The 20,172-nt window shown below is 71.5% G+C and overlaps 1 protein-coding gene across 1 annotated transcript in view; it reads right to left on the reverse strand.

Annotated features, from left to right (window-relative positions):
- Positions 1–6,390: 6,390 nt before the first annotated feature.
- The window catches only part of FAM120C (family with sequence similarity 120 member C), a 47,558-nt gene continuing 33,776 nt past the window's right edge, over positions 6,391–20,172 (reverse strand). Inside the window, 9 exon segments of the mRNA XM_089770453.1 lie at positions 6,391–7,332; positions 9,248–9,305; positions 9,614–9,752; positions 10,160–10,361; positions 10,924–11,133; positions 12,385–12,499; positions 17,842–18,091; positions 19,463–19,634; positions 19,855–20,113. Coding sequence (XP_089626579.1) covers positions 7,099–7,332; positions 9,248–9,305; positions 9,614–9,752; positions 10,160–10,361; positions 10,924–11,133; positions 12,385–12,499; positions 17,842–18,091; positions 19,463–19,634; positions 19,855–20,113 — 1,639 coding nt within the window. The 3' untranslated portion in view covers positions 6,391–7,098.

The following is a 20,172-nucleotide window of genomic DNA, read 5'->3' on the forward strand; positions in this document are numbered from 1 at the left end:
ACACTAACCCCTAGACCCCACTGCCCTCCCACAGCTAAGGGGAGACCCCGGCCCCCAGCCAACCCCCAACACTAACCACTAGACCCCACTGCCCTCCCACAGCTAAGGGGAGACCCCGGCCCCCAGCTACCCCCCCAACACTAACCCCTAGACCCCACTGCCCTCCCGCAGCTAAGGGGAGACCCCGGCCCCCAGCTACCCCCCAACACTAACCCCTAGACCCCACTGCCCTCCCGCAGCTAAGGGGAGACCCCAGCCCCCAGCCACCCCCCAACACTAACCCCTAGACCCCACTGCCCTCCCACAGCTAAGGGGAGACCCCGGCCCCCAGCCTCCCCCCAACACTAACCCCTAGACCCCACTGCCCTCCCGCAGCTAAGGGGAGACCCCGGCCCCCAGCCTCCCCCCAACACTAACCCCTAGACCCCACTGCCCTCCCACAGCTAAGGGGAGACCCCGGCCCCCAGTCCCCCCCAACACTAACCACTAGACCCCACTGCCCTCCCACAGCTAAGGGGAGACCCCGGCCCCCAGCCTCCCCCCAACACTAACCCCTAGACCCCACTGCCCTCCCACAGCTAAGGGGAGACCCCGGCCCCCAGCCTCCCCCCAACACTAACCACTAGACCCCACTGCCCTCCCACAGCTAAGGGGAGACCCCGGCCCCCAGCCTCCCCCCAACACTAACCCCTAGACCCCACTGCCCTCCCACAGCTAAGGGGAGACCCCGGCCCCCAGCTACCCCCCAACACTAACCCCTAGACCCCACTGCCCTCCCACAGCTAAGGGGAGACCCCGGCCCCCAGCTACCCCCAACACTAACCACTAGACCCCACTGCCCTCCCACAGCTAAGGGGAGACCCCGGCCCCCAGCTACCCCCCAACACTAACCCCTAGACCCCACTGCCCTCCCACAGCTAAGGGGAGACCCCGGCCCCCAGCCACCCCCCAACACTAACCCCTAGACCCCACTGCCCTCCCACAGCTAAGGGGAGACCCCGGCCCCCAGCTACCCCCAACACTAACCCCTAGACCCCACTGCCCTACCACAGCTAAGGGGAGACCCCGGCCCCCAGTCCCCCCCAACACTAACCCCTAGACCCCACTGCCCTCCCACAGCTAAGGGGAGACCCCGGCCCCCAGCTACCCCCAACACTAACCCCTAGACCCCACTGCCCTACCACAGCTAAGGGGAGACCCCGGCCCCCAGCCTCCCCCCAACACTAACCCCTAGACCCCACTGCCCTCCCACAGCTAAGGGGAGACCCCGGCCCCCAGCCAACCCCCCAACACTAACCACTAGACCCCACTGCCCTCCCGCAGCTAAGGGGAGACCCCGGCCCCCAGCCTCCCCCCAACACTAACCCCTAGACCCCACTGCCCTCCCACAGCTAAGGGGAGACCCCGGCCCCCAGTCCCCCCCAACACTAACCACTAGACCCCACTGCCCTCCCACAGCTAAGGGGAGACCCCGGCCCCCAGCCCCCCCCAACACTAACCCCTAGACCCCACTGCCCTCCCACAGCTAAGGGGAGACCCCGGCCCCCAGCCACCCCCCAACACTAACCACTAGACCCCACTGCCCTCCCACAGCTAAGGGGAGACCCCGGCCCCCAGTCCCCCCCAACACTAACCACTAGACCCCACTGCCCTCCCGCAGCTAAGGGGAGACCCCAGCCCCCCAGCTACCCCCCAACACTAACCCCTAGACCCCACTGCCCTCCCTGAGCTAGGGGAGACCCCGGCCCCCAGCCTCCCCCTAACACTAACCACTAGACCCCACTGCCCTCCCACAGCTAAGGGGAGACCCCAGCCCCCGGCTACCCCCCCAGCACTAACCCCTAGACCTCACTGCCCTACCACAGCTAAGGGGAGACCCCAGCCTCTCCCCAACACTAACCACTAGACCCCACTGCCCTCCCGCAGCTAAGGGGAGACCCCGGCCCCCAGCCCCCCCCAACACTAACCCCTAGACCCCACTGCCCTCCCACAGCTAAGGGGAGACCCCAGCCCCCAGCTACCCCCAACACTAACCCCTAGACCCCACTGCCCTCTCACAGCTAAGGGGAGACCCCGGCCCCCGGCCACCCCCCAACACTAACCACTAGACCCCACTGCCCTCTCACAGCTAAGGGGAGACCCCGGCCCCCAGCTACCCCCCAACACTAACCCCTAGACCCCACTGCCCTCCCACAGCTAAGGGGAGACCCCGGCCCCCCCAACACTAACCCCTAGACCCCACTGCCCTCCCACAGCTAAGGGGAGACCCCGGCCCCCGGCCACCCCCCAACACTAACCACTAGACCCCACTGCCCTCTCACAGCTAAGGGGAGACCCCGGCCCCCAGCTACCCCCCAACACTAACCCCTAGACCCCACTGCCCTCCCACAGCTAAGGGGAGACCCCGGCCCCCCCCAACACTAACCCCTAGACCCCACTGCCCTCCCACAGCTAAGGGGAGACCCCGGCCCCCAGCCTCCCCCCAACACTAACCACTAGACCCCACTGCCCTCCCGCAGCTAAGGGGAGACCCCGGCCCCCAGCCTCCCCCCAACACTAACCCCTAGACCCCACTGCCCTCCCACAGCTAAGGGGAGACCCCGGCCCCCAGCCTCCCCCCAACACTAACCACTAGACCCCACTGCCCTCCCGCAGCTAAGGGGAGACCCCGGCCCCCAGCTACCCCCCAACACTAACCCCTAGACCCCACTGCCCTCCCACAGCTAAGGGGAGACCCCGGCCCCCAGCCCCCCCCAACACTAACCCCTAGACCCCACTCCCCTCCCACAGCTAAGGGGAGACCCCAGCCCCCAGCTACCCCCCAACACTAATCACTAGACCCCACTCCCCTCCCACAGCTAAGGGGAGACCCCGGCCCCCCCAACACTAACCCCTAGACCCCACTGCCCTCCCATAGCTAAGGGGAGACCCCAGCTCCCGGCTCCCAGGCACCCCCCAACACTAACCCCTAGACCCCACTGCCCTCCCACAGCTAAGGGCAGACCCCAGTCCCCGACTCCCAGCCACACTCCAACACTAACCACTAGACCCCACTGCCCTCCCACATCAAAGAGGAGACCCCAGCCCCTGGCTCCCAGCCACCCCCCAACACTAACCCCTAAGCCCCTTCTCCTCCCAGAGCTAAGGGGAGACCCCCCAGAGTTCCCTCTAATCGTTTCCATCCATGTGCAGAATAAATGTATGTGCAGAGGCATGTGCGAATGTGCACCAGCAGGGGAACCAAAACCAGCTGCAGGCGCTGTGCACATCAGCCGGGTGCTATCTGAACCTCTCCCGAGTGGCCGCACCAACACCCAGATTCCAGGGAACACTACCCCCATCCCCCCCACTCTAACCACTAGCCCTCGCTCCCCTCCGAGAGCCGGAAGAGAACCCCCTACCTTCCGCTGCAGATCAGAGCAATGCAGGAGGCGGGGTTACTAAAAGAATAGACTTTTATTAAGTACTGTAAGTCTCTCTCCACGATCACAGGTGACCGTACCGCACGCCCAGATCCACCCTCCCGAGACATTCCCACGGACAACCCCCTGCCGGCGCAGCCTGCCCGCCATCCCCACCCCCGCCACTTTTCCTCCCGAAGCGGGACCGTCCCAACTTACATGGATAAACTAGGGAGCAAACTGGGGGGTTCTGGGGCTAGTGGGACAAGAGGGTTTTCTAGCCACAGGCTGAGGGGCACGGGAAGTCGAGGTAACATTGATCCACCCACTAAAACACGTGTCAGGAGCCGTAGAAAACAGGCCAGGGAGTTGCGGGAAGAACAGCAACAAAACCCATGAAGTTTCTGACTTGGATTTTCCGCCTCATAAATAAAAGCCCGAATTGTGACTTGACGGGCTGGCAAGAAGGACGATTACTCGCCTGCTCATTTCAGTGAAATGTCCTTTCGGGTTTAAACAAAAAATAGTCGCAAAACCTAGATTCTTGTGCTAGAAGCATTTTAAAAGTTGGGGAAAGAAAATCTATGGCTAGTTAAACCTGGTTCAAGGAAGCTTCAAAGCTCTTTGGAGGAGGGGGGGTGGGGGAGGAAACTCAGCTGGTTACAATTTAAGAACCAAAAAAACAAAAAAAATTGAGACTTTTGAGGTTTGCTTCAGTAAAAATCTCACTAGTCGTTAGTTTGTATCCAGAAAAGCATCGATCAACGCACAAGAGCGGTGGCTCTCGCCGAAGCGGGCCCGGCCCAGGGGAGAAGCGAGGGGCGTGGATGGCGAGACACAGAGTAATAGAGGGTGGGGATAGAAACTATTTTAATTTCAAAATGGGGGGAGGGAAAGTTCATTTGAACCCCCCGTAGCCGTCAGTAGCAGTGAGACCCCGAAGGAGTTTCTGCCTGGCCGGCAGGGGACGGGCTTTGATTTTACAAAGGAAATTCAATCAGCGTCCGAAGAAACTGAGGCACAAGCCTCCCTCCCGGAGGCGGGGCAGCCAGGAAGCAGAGCGGGACGGGGACGGCGCCTCTTTAGCAGGAACGCGGGGTGGTGCCAAGGCCTGGCTCTCGCTAATTGCAGTGGGCAGCCCTCGCCCAGCGCTGCCGGACTGAACGGCTCGACGCTGCCCCGGACTCTCTTCGCCCCCCCACAACGGGGCCGGGAGGGACCCAGACCGGGGAGCGCGTGGGAGCCGGGGAGCGCTCGGCTGGGCGGCGTGGCCCGAGGCAGGACGTGGCCGCGCCCCGGCCCCGTGGCAAGCGGATTCCCGCGTCCGTGGGGTTTGGGCTCTTACAGCCGACGCCGCACGGAGAAGAGAGCGAAGCCCCTTCCCCGCGCTGGGGGTCTCGCCGCCCGGGTTCAATACACCGGGAGGGGGAGGGGCCGGACCCCCAGCTGTGGGGCTCGCAGGCTGACCCCCGCAGAGCAAACAGCCGTCAGGGGCAAAGGGAACCCTGCAGAGAAACGCAGCAGCCCAGGCTCCAGCACGGTGGAGCGGCGAGACCTGCCCCAGGCGACGCAGCCGCTGCTCCCCCGCAGGGCCAAGGGACAGGAGACTCCCCCCCCTCGCCTGCACGCAGGGCTCACGCTCCACTCGGGGCTCTCCACCTGCTCCGCCTCGCCCCCCCCCCCGCAGCGCCGGAGAAGGGCTCCGCCTCGGCCCCCCCCCCCCGCAGCGCCGGAGAAGGGCTCCGCCTCGGCCCCCCCCCCGCAGCGCCGGAGAAGGGCTCCGCCTCGGCCCCCCCCCCCCCCCGCAGCGCCGGAGAAGGGCTCCGCCTCGGCCCCCCCCCCCCGCAGCGCCGGAGAAGGGCTCCGCCTCGGCCCCCCCGCAGCGCCGGAGAAGGGCTCCGCCTCGCCCCCCCCCCCCCCGCAGCGCCGGAGAAGGGCTCCGCCTCGCCCCCCCCCCCCCGCAGCGCCGGAGAAGGGCTCCGCCTCGCCCCCCCCCCCCCGCAGCGCCGGAGAAGGGCTCCGCCTCGCCCCCCCCCCCCGCAGCGCCGGAGAAGGGCTCCGCCTCGGCCCCCCCCCCCGCAGCGCCGGAGAAGGGCTCCGCCTCGGCCCCCCCCCCCCCGCAGCGCCGGAGAAGGGCTCCGCCTCGGCCCCCCCCCCCCCGCAGCGCCGGAGAAGGGCTCCGCCTCGGCCCCCCCCCCCCCGCAGCGCCGGAGAAGGGCTCCGCCTCGGCCCCCCCCCCCCCGCAGCGCCGGAGAAGGGCTCCGCCTCGGCCCCCCCCCCCCCCCCGCAGCGCCGGAGAAGGGCTCCGCCTCGGCCCCCCCCCCCCCCCGCAGCGCCGGAGAAGGGCTCCGCCTCGGCCCCCCCCCCGCAGCGCCGGAGAAGGGCTCCGCCTCGGCCCCCCCCCCCCCCCCCCCCCCCCGCAGCGCCGGAGAAGGGCTCCGCCTCGGCCCCCGGCACGCAGGCCAGGACAAGGCCTCGGTGGCCCGAACCGCCGTGACTGAGGTCGTCCCACGGCGGTTTCCGCAACGCCGCTGGGGCCCCAGCTCTGTCTCCGGTGCAGCTCCGCCGGGCGTCTCCCCGCCAAGCCAGCCCGGGCGGGCGCAGCTGCGATGCCCCCACGAGCTGGGGACGCCCCTTGGCATGGGCACTGCGTCCCAGCCCCCGCAACGTCTCTGCTCCCCTTGGAGTCCCGCGGGTGCCCCCACACAGGCTGCCTTCGCCTCTTTCCGCCAGCCCCCGAGCGCCTCCCATTTCCCGCCCGGGGCGGATCCGAGGCACCAGGCGGGAGCTGGCCCGCGAGGGGAGCCGGATTCCAACCCGCGCCCCACACAAGCCAGCGCTGCTGCGCCTGATCCGGCAGCCCCGTCCGGGGGCTCTGAGCGCCCAGACCCCGCGAGCCGGCACCGAGCCGGTCAGCTGGCTGCTGAACGTTTCCTGGCCGGGGGATGCCGTAGCCTGCGGCGCCGGTTACTCGGCTACACGGTTCCAGCCCCAGAGCTCAGGGGACCCGCTGGGTCGGGGAGCAGAGGCGCTGCCTGGGCGCTGCCTGGGCGCAGGAGGCAGGACAGCCCCGTCCTGCAGCCACTGGCCTCCTACCTCCGCTTTGCTCGGCTAGAGCTGGCCGAGGGATCCGCCTTCCTCCTGCCCCCTCGCAAGGCCCCCCCAGTCCAGGGACTAATACCCCCAAATCCCTGCCCACCCCCCTCAGGCCAGCAACCTGAACCCTCCCTTGGCCAGCCCGCTGGGAGCTGTGAGGCGGGGGGAGGGGGCTACAGACCTGTCTGGTTCAGAGGGCGCCCGGGTTGCCCCGGCCAGACGCGGGCAGCTCTGGGGCTGCGAGGGTCTCTGCCCCCAGGACCGACTTTCTAGATCGACTCTGTGAATAGAATCTCTGTGCTCTGTACAAAGCCGGGCTGAGCGGCTTTCGGGCGAGCTAGGCCCCTTCCCCGCAGGTGCCCCAGGGACCCCCCCACCCCACAACGAACAGGCCCCCCGCCCTCGGTCGCTTCCCAGGGCAGGCCGGGCGCCGCGGCTCTGGCTGGCTCCCGACCTAGTCCGAGGCGTTCGCGTGCTAGCGCTACAGGCTGCCCCACCCGCACAGACTCCCGTACGAAATAACACAACCCCGCCTTGCAGAGTCCGGGCGCAGACCCACAGCGCCCCCCCACTCTGGACCCCGCCCCCCGCATCAGCCCCGTCACTCTTCCTTCTGCAGCGCCGGGACGGGCAGCTTGGCCTCCGGGCCGTGCTCCACCTCCTGGGCCAGCCGCCCGCAACATGGGTCACTGCAGGACTCAGTGTCTCTGGCTAAGGCACTTGGTGATGGGGCTGGGGGGCAGGGGCTGCCCCCCGACTCCTCGCCCCCGTTCACCTGCGACGGGGGCTGCCCCCTCTGCATCTCCGCCACTTTGGCTGCTCCCTCCGACGAGCCCTGCAGAGAACAGGAGCAACAGAGACGCTCATTGGAGTCCCACTTCTGTTCACCAGGGCCGAGAGGCAGCCCCCTCTGGGGCGGGGCGGCGGGAGAACAGCCGCACAGAACGCCGCGCGGGGCGGCTCGCCCAGGGCCGAGACGCAGCCCCCTCTGGGGCGGGCCGGCAGGAGAACAGCCGCACAGAACGCCGCGCGGGGAGGCTCGCCCAGGGCCGAGACGCAGCCCCCTCTGGGGTGGGGCGGCGGGAGAACAGCCGCACAGAACGCCGCGCGGGGCAGCTCGCTCAGGGCCGAGAGGCAGCCCCCTCTGGGGTGGGGCGGCGGGAGAACAGCCGCACAGAACGCCACGCGGGGAGGCTCGCCCAGGGCCGAGACGCAGCCCCCTCTGGGGCGGGCCGGCAGGAGAACAGCCGCACAGAACGCCGCGCGGGGAGGCTCGCCCAGGGCCGAGATGCAGCCCCCTCTGGGGTGGGGCGGCGGGAGAACAGCCGCACAGAACGCCGCGCGGGGCAGCTCGCTCAGGGCCGAGAGGCAGCCCCCTCTGGGGCAGGGCGGCAGGAGAACAGCCGCACAGAACGCCGCACGGGGAGGCTCGCCCAGGGCCAAGAGGCAGCCCCCTCTGGGGCAGGGCGGCAGGAGAACAGCCGCACAGAACGCCGCGTGGGGAGGCTCGCTCAGGGCCGAGAGGCAGCCCCCTCTGGGGCAGGGCGGTGGGAGAACAGCCGCACAGAACGCCGCGCGGGGAGGCTCGCCCAGGGCCGAGAGGCAGCCCCCTCTGGGGCAGGGCGGTGGGAGAACAGCCGCACAGAACGCTGCGCGGGGAGGCTCGCCCAGGGCCGAGAGGCAGCCCCCTCTGGGGCGGGGCGGCGGGAGAACAGCCGCACAGAACGCCGCGTGGGGAGGCTCGCTCAGGGCCGAGAGGCAGCCCCCTCTGGGGCGGGGCGGCGGGAGAACAGCCGCACAGAACGCCGCGCGGGGAGGCTCGCCCAGGGCTGAGATGCAGCCCCCTCTGGGGCGGGGCGGCGGGAGAACAGCCGCACAGAACGCCGCGTGGGGAGGCTCGCTCAGGGCCGAGAGGCAGCCCCCTCTGGGGCGGGGCGGCGGGAGAACAGCCGCACAGAACGCCGCGCGGGGAGGCTCGCCCAGGGCCGAGAGGCAGCCCCCTCTGGGGCGGGGCGGCAGGAGAACAGCCGCACAGAACGCCGCGCAGGGAGGCTCGCTCAGGGCCGAGAGGCAGCCCCCTCTGGGGCAGGGCGGCGGGAGAACAGCCGCACAGAACGCCGCGCGGGGAGGCTCGCCCAGGGCCGAGATGCAGCCCCCTCTGGGGCAGGGCGGCGGGAGAACAGCCGCACAGAACGCCGCGCGGGGAGGCTCGCCCAGGGCCGAGAGGCAGCCCCCTCTGGGGCAGGGCGGCAGGAGAACAGCCGCACAGAACGCCGCGCAGGGAGGCTCGCCCAGGGCCGAGAGGCAGCCCCCTCTGGGGCGGGGCGGCGGGAGAACAGCCGCACAGAACGCCGCGCGGGGAGGCTCGCCCAGGGCCGAGAGGCAGCCCCCTCTGGGGCGGGGCGGCGGGAGAACAGCCGCACAGAACGCCGCGCAGGGAGGCTCGCCCAGGGCCGAGAGGCAGCCCCCTCTGGGGCGGGGCGGCGGGAGAACAGCCGCACAGAACGCCGCGCGGGGAGGCTCGCCCAGGGCCGAGAGGCAGCCCCCTCTGGGGCACAGCCATGTAATAGTGGGAATTCTTATCCATCCTCCGGAGGCAGAGGAGACCCCAGAGAAGCAGAGCGCAGGACGCAGCCTTGGCCTTGCGCTGGCCGCAGCAGACCCTGCGGACGGCCCCAGACCCAGCCCTGGGGGCGGAGGGGCCCTGGGAAGGGCCAGGCCGCGGGGAAGGGAAAGGCAAACACACGTACCTGCTTGTTAAGCTTCTTGTTTCCTTTGGGGAGTTTTCCAGACCCATCTCGGCTGCGTCTGGGGCGGCGCCAGGCAGAGAACGACACTCGTTAGCTGGCGGCAGGGTCGTTACACCGAGGACATTAGGTAATAGGCCTAATAGCTGGGGGGGATCAGTGAGGCTACAGAGCAGGGATCACGGATAATTCTCATCGTTGCAGAGGGCTACGTGCAGGGACGGCTTGCCGCGTGCCCCGATGCAGCTGCGTCTGGGGCAGGGCAGCTGGGGAACAGCCACACAGAACGCCCCAGAGGGATTGCTTGCCCGGGGCAGAGACAGCCCATGGGGAGAAGGATGGTCCCCCCTGCCGTGCAGTGGTACTTACCCCTTCCCCGGTCCTCCGACAGATACCACCTGCATCCCGAAGGAGCCCCGCCCCCTCCAGGGCTTGCTGCCTGCCCACTGGCCGACGACCATGCCAGCGATCTCCAGCTTGCCCCCCTGGGATGGGATGGGGTGAAGACCTAGGTCACAGGAGACGGGGGGACGAGTGAACCAAGGGCCACACCCAGGCCCCCTGAAGCGGAACATCGGCATTGGGAGCAGCAACAGGGTCTGCCTCAGCCTGCTGAACTGCCCTGGGTCCAACCGGCCCTGTCCGATCTATTGCTCTGGCCCAGGGAAACCGTCCCGATGCATCTCAGTGGGCTGATGCCCCCAGCCCCTCCACTCCGGAGCACCCCACAAGCTCCCTGAATGCCACAGACGTGCAATAGGAGGGGGGAGAAAAGAGGACCCTGAATCCCTGCTCCAAACATGCACACAATCCAGCCACCAGGTGATCCCACCGCTGCCACCAATACCCAGCTGCAAGTGGGGCCCCAGAGCACAGGGGTGGGGCCGCAGCTCAGGAAACAGGACAGTCTCTCACCTGTGAACCCTCTGCTCCTCCCAGGGGGCGGCAATGGCACAGAGCCAGCCGTGCGGGGGTAGAGGGGCATTGAATAGAAGGGCGTGGCCATGGCGGGCATGAAGGGGGGAGGCGGAAGCAGAGGGGGCGGAGCCTGTCGATTGAGGTTCACACCCTCCAGAATGCTCTGTCTCATCCTCTCCACTTTGGCTGCTTGCTCCGCCTGGGGAGGAGGAAGATGAGTCCAGATGACCTCATCCCCCAGGTCTGCGCTCCCCCGTAGGCGGCCCCAGGAATTACCAGACCAACAAGAACAGCCTCCCAAACCCCCTCCCTCACCCCCAGGAGACAGTGATAGGAGTCCTCATTCTAACCACTAGACCCCACTCCCGTCCCACAGCCAGGCAGAGAACCCAGGGGTCCTGGCTCCCAGTGCCCCCTGCTCTAACCACTAGACCCCACTCCCGTCCCACAGCCAGGCAGAGAACCCAGGGGTCCTGGCTCCCAGTGCCCCCTGCTCTAACCACTAGACCCCACTCCCGTCCCACAGCCAGGCAGAGAACCCAGGGGTCCTGGCTCCCAGTGCCCCCTGCTCTAACCACTAGACCCCACTCCCGTCCCACAGCCAGGCAGAGAACCCAGGGGTCCTGGCTCCCAGTGCCCCCTGCTCTAACCACTAGACCCCACTCCCGTCCCACAGCCAGGCAGAGAACCCAGGGGTCCTGGCTCCCAGCGCCCCCTGCTCTAACCACTAGCCCCCAGAAACCTGGCACCCTGCCCCATACCTGCCCGTCACACAGGTCAATGAGGGGGGCCCTGTCCCGGGTGGCTCTGATGAGCTTGGTCTGGAAGAGTTTGCCGTCGAAGTAGATCCAGGGGCAGCAGTGTTCCCAGGGCACCGGCTGGCCGCAGGCGTCGTTGGCGAGCAGCGCCGTGTCCACGCCGCTCATGAAGAGGGCTGCCAGCTGCACCCCCCGGGCGTCCAGCTTCTCGATCTGCAAAGGAACCGTTCCCACCGCTTTACCGTGGGGCGGGCTGCAGCCACCTCTGGGGCAGGGCAGCCGGGGAAACGCCGCACACAACACTGCGCGGCGGGGACTCGCCGGCGGTGACATGCAGGCAGCTGAGAAACAGAACAGGTCAGCAAGGAAAGGAGGAACTTCACCACTGTCCCCAGAGAACTAGGGAGAGCGCCTAGGAGCCATGGGGACCTGCCCTCCTATTCTAACTACTACACCCTGCTCCCATTCACCTGTCGCCCAAACCGCCCCCCTGCCAGCCGGCAGCAACTGGACTCCAAGTCCCCCGCCTTTCCGAGACCCCCGCGCTCAACTGCAGTCAAACCGCACGTCACTCCAAAACTCATAATGTGCTGAACATTATGATCCCGATAAATCGTGTGTCCGGCGCTTGTACGGCCCCTTGTGGGATCTGTAACATCGCTGTGACGTGCAGGCGCAAAGCCGCTCCCTAGGGCCAAGAGACACGCGGGTGGCCCCGCCGGCCGATGGCACCATCACACGGACTCTCGCTCTTCGGCTGGAAAAAGGCTCTGAATGAGAACTTGGCACGCTGGCCAAGACGCCGTCCCCTGGACTGGCGGTCCCCTGCCCCCGAGGGTCCCGACTCGCTCGTCTCGCTCGCAGCAGCCGTGTGCAAGGCAAAGGCCTCGCGGAGCTGGAAGGTCTAGCCGGGGACGCGGTGCTGCTCCCTAGCTGTGACGGTAGGGACCAGTGTGCCGTAGTGGGGGTGACCCGGGGTCCCCCCTGCGCTGGGCTGGGCAATTCCCACTGACTCCCCACGCGTGGACTGGCCCAGACCCCAGGGCCCAGCCTGGGCAGAGAACAAGGCTCCTCCCAGGGGGGAGACAGGGAGGGAGGGGGAGACGGCCCCTGGCTGGGAACACGAAGGGAACAGACTGAGCTGGGGGGCGATGGACCCTGCCCCGAGGGGTCTGAGGCGCCCTGGCCCTGACGCCCGTGACCACCTCACGTCTGTGCCGGGCTGCACCCGGAGGAGCAGTAACCCCCCCCCCCCCGTTCTACCGGCCAGCGGGGTCTGTTCTGGCTGCTCCGGGGTGCAGGGTGGGGGGTCCCTGACGCGCCGTCACCACCACCCTGCGTCTCCCTTCCTGTGCCTGGGACCCAGCACGGCCCCGTCTGCCGCCTCGGCCTGGGACTCCCCCTGCGAGCGCTGGGGCCCCGCTGGGGCTCTCCGGGGGGGGCGGGGGGGGGGCCGGCCCCTACCTTCAGCTCCTGCAGGTGGTCGGGCTCGTAGATCTGGGGGGACACGGCCTGAGCCAGGAACACGTCCAGCTCGTGTCTGTGCAGGACTCTCCCTCCCGGCCACTGGGTCATGTAGCTGAAACGGAAGAAGGGGCGTGAAGCCAGCCAGGCCCGGCGCGGGGAGGGCAGCGGGCTCTAGTGGTCAGAGCGGGGGCTGCTGGACCCTCTCGGCCCTGGGGGAGTGACGGGGGCAGCGGGCTCTAGTGGTCAGAGCAGGGGCTGCTGGACCCTCTCGGCCCTGGGGGGGGTGACGGGGGCAGCGGGCTCTAGTGGTCAGAGCGGGGGCTGCTGGACCCTCTCGGCCCGGGGGGGGTGACGGGGGCAGCGGGCTCTAGTGGTCAGAGCAGGGGCTGCTGGACCCTCTCGGCCTGGGGGGGTGTGACGGGGGCAGCGGGCTCTAGTGGTCAGAGCGGGGGTGCTGGACCCTCTCGGCCCTGGGGGGGTGTGACGGGGGCAGCGGGCTCTAGTGGTCAGAGCGGGGGTGCTGGACCCTCTCGGCCTGGGGGGGTGTGACGGGGGCAGCGGGCTCTAGTGGTCAGAGCGGGGGTGCTGGACCCTCTCGGCCCTGGGGGGTGACGGGGGCAGCGGGCTCTAGTGGTCAGAGCGGGGGTGCTGGACCCTCTCGGCCTGGGGGGGGGGGGTGTGACGGGGGCAGCGGGCTCTAGTGGTCAGAGCGGGGGTGCTGGACCCTCTCGGCCTGGGGGGTGACGGGGGCAGCGGGCTCTAGTGGTCAGAGCGGGGGCTGCTGGACCCTCTCGGCCCTGGGGGGGTGACGGGGGCAGCGAGCTCTAGTGGTCAGAGCGGGGGTGCTGGACCCTCTCGGCCCTGGGGGGGTGACGGGGGCAGCGGGCTCTAGTGGTCAGAGCGGGGGCTGCTGGACCCTCTCGGCCCTGGGGGGGGTGACGGGGGCAGCGGGCTCTAGTGGTCAGAGCGGGGGTGCTGGACCCTCTCGGCCCTGGGGGGGGTGACGGGGGCAGCGGGCTCTAGTGGTCAGAGCAGGGGCTGCTGGACCCTCTCGGCCCTGGGGGGGTGACGGGGGCAGCGGGCTCTAGGGGTCAGAGCGGGGGCTGCTGGACCCTCTCGGCCTGGGGGGTGACGGGGGCAGCGGGCTCTAGTGGTCAGAGCGGGGGTGCTGGACCCTCTCGGCCTGGGGGGGGTGACAGGGGCAGCGGGCTCTAGTGGTCAGAGCGGGGCTGCTGGACCCTCTCGGCCCTGGGGGGGGTGACGGGGGCAGCGGGCTCTAGTGGTCAGAGCAGGGGCTGCTGGACCCTCTCGGCCCTGGGGGGGTGACGGGGGCAGCGGGCTCTAGTGGTCAGAGCGGGGGCTGCTGGACCCTCTCGGCCCTGGGGGGGTGACGGGGGCAGTGGGCTCTAGTGGTCAGAGCGGGGGCTGCTGGACCCTCTCGGCCCTGGGGGGGGTGACGGGGGCAGCGGGCTCTAGTGGTCAGAGCGGGGGCTGCTGGACCCTCTCGGCCCTGGGGGGGGTGACGGGGGCAGCGGGCTCTAGTGGTCAGAGCGGGGGCTGCTGGACCCTCTCGGCCTGGGGGGGGACGGGGGCAGCGGGCTCTAGTGGTCAGAGCAGGGGCTGCTGGACCCTCTCGGCCCTGGGGGGGTGACGGGGGCAGCGGGCTCTAGTGGTCAGAGCAGGGGCTGCTGGACCCTCTCGGCCCTGGGGGGGAGTGATGGGGGCAGCGGGCTCTAGTGGTCAGAGCAGGGGCTGCTGGACCCTCTCGGCCCTGGGGGGGTGACGGGGGCAGCGGGCTCTAGTGGTCAGAGCGGGGCTGCTGGACCCTCTCGGCCTGGGAGGGGGGTGACGGGGGCAGCGGGCTCTAGTGGTCAGAGCGGGGGCTGCTGGACCCTCTCGGCCTGGGAGGGGGGGTGACGGGGGCAGCGGGCTCTAGTGGTCAGAGCGGGGGCTGCTGGACCCTCTCGGCCCTGGGGGGGGGTGACGGGGGCAGCGGGCTCTAGTGGTCAGAGCGGGGGCTGCTGGACCCTCTCGGCCTGGGGGGGTGACGGGGGCAGCGGGCTCTAGTGGTCAGAGCGGGGGTGCTGGACCCTCTCGGCCTGGGGGGGGGTGACGGGGGCAGCGGGCTCTAGTGGTCAGAGCGGGGGTGCTGGACCCTCTCGGCCTGGGGGGGGTGACGGGGGCAGCGGGCTCTAGTGGTCAGAGCGGGGGCTGCTGGACCCTCTCGGCCTGGGGGGTGACGGGGGCAGCGGGCTCTAGTGGTCAGAGCGGGGGCTGCTGGACCCTCTCGGCCTGGGGGGGGACGGGGGCAGCGGGCTCTAGTGGTCAGAGCGGGGGTGCTGGACCCTCTCGGCCCTGGGGGGGGGACGGGGGCAGCGGGCTCTAGTGGTCAGAGCGGGGGTGCTGGACCCTCTCGGCCTGGGAGGGGGGGTGACGGGGGCAGCGGGCTCTAGTGGTCAGAGCGGGGGCTGCTGGACCCTCTCTGCCTGGGGGGGGGGTGACGGGGGCAGCGGGCTCTAGTGGTCAGAGCGGGGGTGCTGGACCCTCTCGGCCTGGGGGGTGACGGGGGCAGCGGGCTCTAGTGGTCAGAGCGGGGGCTGCTGGACCCTCTCGGCCTGGGGGGTGACGGGGGCAGCGGGCTCTAGTGGTCAGAGCGGGGGCTGCTGGACCCTCTCGGCCCTGGGGGGGGTGACGGGGGCAGCGGGCTCTAGTGGTCAGAGCGGGGGCTGCTGGACCCTCTCGGCCCTGGGGGGGTGACGGGGGCAGCGGGCTCTAGTGGTCAGAGCGGGGGTGCTGGACCCTCTCGGCCCTGGGGGGGGTGACGGGGGCAGCGGGCTCTAGTGGTCAGAGCGGGGGTGCTGGACCCTCTCGGCCCTGGGGGGGGTGACGGGGGCAGCGGGCTCTAGTGGTCAGAGCGGGGGCTGCTGGACCCTCTCGGCCTGGGGGGTGACGGGGGCAGCGGGCTCTAGTGGTCAGAGCGAGGGCTGCTGGACCCTCTCGGCCCTGGGGGGGTGACGGGGGCAGCGGGCTCTAGTGGTCAGAGCGAGGGCTGCTGGACCCTCTCGGCCCTGGGGGGGTGACGGGGGCAGCGGGCTCTAGTGGTCAGAGCGGGGGCTGCTGGACCCTCTCGGCCCTGGGGGGGGTGACGGGGGCAGCGGGCTCTAGTGGTCAGAGCGGGGGTGCTGGACCCTCTCGGCCTGGGAGGGGGGGTGACGGGGGCAGCGGGCTCTAGTGGTCAGAGCGGGGGCTGCTGGACCCTCTCGGCCTGGGGGGGTGACGGGGGCAGCGGGCTCTAGTGGTCAGAGCGGGGGTGCTGGACCCTCTCGGCCTGGGAGGGGGGGTGACGGGGGCAGCGGGCTCTAGTGGTCAGAGCGGGGGCTGCTGGACCCTCTCGGCCTGGGGGGTGACGGGGGCAGCGGGCTCTAGTGGTCAGAGCAGGGGCTGCTGGACCCTCTCGGCCCTGGGGGGGTGACGGGGGCAGCGGGCTCTAGTGGTCAGAGCGGGGGCTGCTGGACCCTCTCGGCCTGGGAGGGGGGGTGACGGGGGCAGCGGGCTCTAGTGGTCAGAGCGGGGGTGCTGGACCCTCTCGGCCTGGGGGGGTGACAGGGGCAGCGGGCTCTAGTGGTCAGAGCGGGGCTGCTGGACCCTCTCGGCCCTGGGGGGGTGACGGGGGCAGCGGGCTCTAGTGGTCAGAGCAGGGGCTGCTGGACCCTCTCGGCCCTGGGGGGGTGACGGGGGCAGCGGGCTCTAGTGGTCAGAGCGGGGGCTGCTGGACCCTCTCGGCCCGGGGGGGGTGACGGGGGCAGCGGGCTCTAGTGGTCAGAGCGGGGCTGCTGGACCCTCTCGGCCCTGGGGGGGGTGACGGGGGCAGCGGGCTCTAGTGGTCAGAGCGGGGGCTGCTGGACCCTCTCGGCCCGGGGGGGGTGACGGGGGCAGCGGGCTCTAGTGGTCAGAGCGGGGGTGCTGGACCCTCTCGGCCCTGGGGGGGGGGTGACGGGGGCAGCGGGCTCTAGTGGTCAGAGCGGGGGCTGCTGGACCCTCTCGGCCCGGGGGGGGGTGACGGGGGCAGCAGGCTCTAGTGGTCAGAGCGGGGGTGCTGGACCCTCTCGGCCCGGGGGGGGTGACGGGGGCAGCAGGCTCTAGTGGTCAGAGCGGGGGTGCTGGACCCTCTCGGCCCTGGGGGGGGTGACGGGGGCAGCGGGCTCTAGTGGTCAGAGCGGGGGCTGCTGGACCCTCTCGGCCTGGGAGGGGGGGTGACGGGGGCAGTGGGCTCTAGTGGTCAGAGCGGGGCTGCTGGACCCTCTCGGCCCTGTGGGGGGGTGACGGGGGCAGCGGGCTCTAGTGGTCAGAGCGGGGGCTGCTGGACCCTCTCGGCCTGGGAGGGGGGTGACGGGGGCAGTGGGCTCTAGTGGTCAGAGCGGGGCTGCTGGACCCTCTCGGCCTGGGAGGGGGGGTGACGGGGGCAGTGGGCTCTAGTGGTCAGAGCGGGGGCTGCTGGACCCTCTCGGCCTGGGGGGGGACGGGGGCAGCGGGCTCTAGTGGTCAGAGCGGGGGCTGCTGGACCCTCTCGGCCTGGGAGGGGGGGTGACGGGGGCAGCGGGCTCTAGTGGTCAGAGCGGGGGCTGCTGGACCCTCTCGGCCTGGGGGGGTGACGGGGGCAGTGGGCTCTAGTGGTCAGAGCGGGGGCTGCTGGACCCTCTCGGCCCTGGGGGGGTGACGGGGGCAGCGGGCTCTAGTGGTCAGAGCGGGGCTGCTGGACCCTCTCGGCCCTGGGGGGGGTGACGGGGGCAGGGGGCTCTAGTGGTCAGAGCGGGGGCTGCTGGACCCTCTCGGCCCTGGGGGAGTGACGGGGGCAGTGGGCTCTAGTGGTCAGAGCGGGGGCTGCTGGACCCTCTCGGCCCTGGGGGAGTGACGGGGGCAGCGGGCTCTAGCGGTCAGAGCGGGGGCTGCTGGACCCTCTCGGCCTGGGGGGTGACGGGGGGTCTAGTGGTCAGAGCGGGGGCTGCTGGACCCTCTCGGCCCTGGGGGGGTGACGGGGGCAGCGGGCTCTAGTGGTCAGAGCGGGGGCTGCTGGACCCTCTCGGCCTGGGGGGGGACGGGGGCAGCGGGCTCTAGTGGTCAGAGCGGGGGCTGCTGGACCCTCTCGGCCTGGGGGGGGACGGGGGCAGCAGGCTCTAGTGGTCAGAGCGGGGGCTGCTGGACCCTCTCGGCCTGGGAGGGGGGGTGACGGGGGCAGCGGGCTCTAGTGGTCAGAGCGGGGGTGCTGGACCCTCTCGGCCTGGGGGGGTGATGGGGGCAGCGGGCTCTAGTGGTCAGAGCGGGGGCTGCTGGACCCTCTCGGCCTGGGGGGGGACGGGGGCAGCGGGCTCTAGTGGTCAGAGCGGGGCTGCTGGACCCTCTCGGCCTGGGGGGGTGACGGGGGCAGCGGGCTCTAGGGGTCAGAGCCCCACTCACCGCAGCACGCAGCACAGCAGCAGCAGGTGGGCGGGCACGCGGGCCGGGTTGAGCATGCCGGGCGTGTCGGCGCGCAGGCAGGCCAGGAAGGCCCTCATGCGCCGGGTCCTGTCCTCCGCCGCCCTCCCCAGCCACAGGCGCCGCAGGCCCGGGCAGGTCCACTCCCGGAAGGCCACGGCCGCCACCAGCTCCGGCGTGTGCGGGGACTTGCCCTTGTACGCCGCCCACTCCTTCACCATCACCGGCGGCACTGCGGGCGAGGGGGGGCGCTGAGCGGGGGGGCCGGGCACCCCGCCCCCGCTGCGCCCACTGCGCCCCGCTGCCCTCTCAGAGACCCCCGGGCACCCCACCCCCGCTGCGCCCACTGCGCCCCGCTGCCCTCTCCGAGACCCCGGGCACCCCGCCCCCGCTGCGCCCACTGCGCCCCGCTGCCCTCTCCGAGACCCCGGGCACCCCGCCCCCGCTGCGCCCACTGCGCCCCGCTGCCCTCTCCAAGACCCCGGGCACCCCGCCCCCGCTGCGCCCACTGCGCCCCGCTGCCCTCTCCGAGACCCCGGGCACCCCGCCCCCGCTGCGCCCACTGCGCCCCGCTGCCCTCTCCGAGACCCCGGGCACCCCGCCCCCGCTGCGCCCACTGCGCCCCGCTGCCCTCTCCAAGACCCCGGGCACCCCGCCCCCGCTGCGCCCACTGCGCCCCGCTGCCCTCTCCGAGACCCCGGGCACCCCGCCCCCGCTGCGCCCACTGCGCCCCGCTGCCCTCTCCGAGACCCCGGGCACCCCGCCCCCGCTGCGCCCACTGCGCCCCGCTGCCCTCTCAGAGACCCCGGGCACCCCGCCCCCGCTGCGCCCACTGCGCCCCGCTGCCCTCTCCGAGACCCCGGGCACCCCGCCCCCCCTGCGCCCACTGCGCCCTGCTGCCCTCTCCGAGACCCCGGGCACCCGGCCCCCGCTGCGCCCACTGCGCCCCGCTGCCCTCTCAGAGACCCCGGGCACCCCGCCCCCCCCCGCGCCCACTGCGCCCCGCTGCCCTCTCAGAGACCCCGGGCACCCCGCCCCCGCTGCGCCCACTGCGCCCCGCTGCCCTCTCAGAGACCCCGGGCACCCCGCCCCTGCTGCGCCCACTGCGCCCCGCTGCCCTCTCAGAGACCCCGGGCACCCCGCCCCCCCGCGCCCACTGCGCCCCGCTGCCCTCTCAGAGACCCCGGGCACCCCGCCCCCACTGCGCCCACTGCGCCCCGCTGCCCTCTCAGAGACCCCGGGCACCCCGCCCCCGCTGCGCCCACTGCGCCCCGCTGCCCTCTCAGAGACCCCGGGCACCCCGCCCCCGCTGCGCCCACTGCGCCCCGCTGCCCTCTCAGAGACCCCGGGCACCCCGCCCCCGCTGCGCCCACTGCGCCCCGCTGCCCTCTCAGAGACCCCGGGCACCCCGCCCCCGCTGCGCCCACTGCGCCCCGCTGCCCTCTCAGAGACCCCGGGCACCCTGCCCCCGCTGCCCTCTCAGAGACCCCGGGCACCCCGCCCCCGCTGCGCCCACTGCCCTCAGGGCTGGGAGAGGAGCGGGGCGGCCTGGCCCCTCCCCCGGGCCCCCAGTGCCCTGGCAGGGCTGGGGTGGTGCCCCTACCTTGCGTGGGGATGCGGCGGCGCACGGCGAGGCGCTCGGCCCGGCGCTGGCTCTCGGCCACGCCGAAGAGGAGCCCGTAGACGTGCTGGCGGGCGGCGCGGAACAGGACGGCGGCGGGCGGCAGCTCGGGGCTGCACTCGTCCTCGATGCACACGGGCAGCTTGATCTCGCCCTGCCGGCACAGGGGTGAGAGCCGGCCCCGCCCCGCCCCCCACGGCCAGGCCCCGCCCCGCCCCCCCCCCGGCGGCCCCGCCCCCCCCCCGCCCCCCCCGGCCAGGCCCCGCCCCGCCCCCCACGGCCAGGCCCCGCCCCGCCCCCCCCCCCGGCCAGGCCCCGCCCCACCCCGCCCCCCCCCGGCCAGGTCCCGCCCCCACCCCCTACGGCCGGGCTACCTTGGTCAGCACGTGGTAGATGGAGGGGTGCATGAGGCCACGGCGGTGCCGGTGCTCCGCCACCCGCAGCACCTCGGGGGCGACGGGCGGCAGCGGGGGGGTGGTGATGTCCATGTGGCTGCGGGTGGCCATGGAGAGCAGCGAGGGAATGGGGGTCTCAGGCCCGTCCGAGCCCCCCGCCTGCTCCCAGCCCCGGCTCAGCTTCTCGGCGCCGGGTCCCTCCCAGCCGCTCCCGGGCCGCAGCGCCTCCGACACGTGGCTGGGGGACAGGCCAAGGGGGGGCCAGTCAGCCCTCACTGAGCTGGGCAGAGACCCCCG

This window comes from Pelodiscus sinensis, chromosome 18, assembly GCF_052426305.1.
Source record: "Pelodiscus sinensis isolate ZL-2025 chromosome 18, ASM5242630v1, whole genome shotgun sequence".
Classification (NCBI taxonomy): domain Eukaryota; kingdom Metazoa; phylum Chordata; order Testudines; family Trionychidae; genus Pelodiscus; species Pelodiscus sinensis.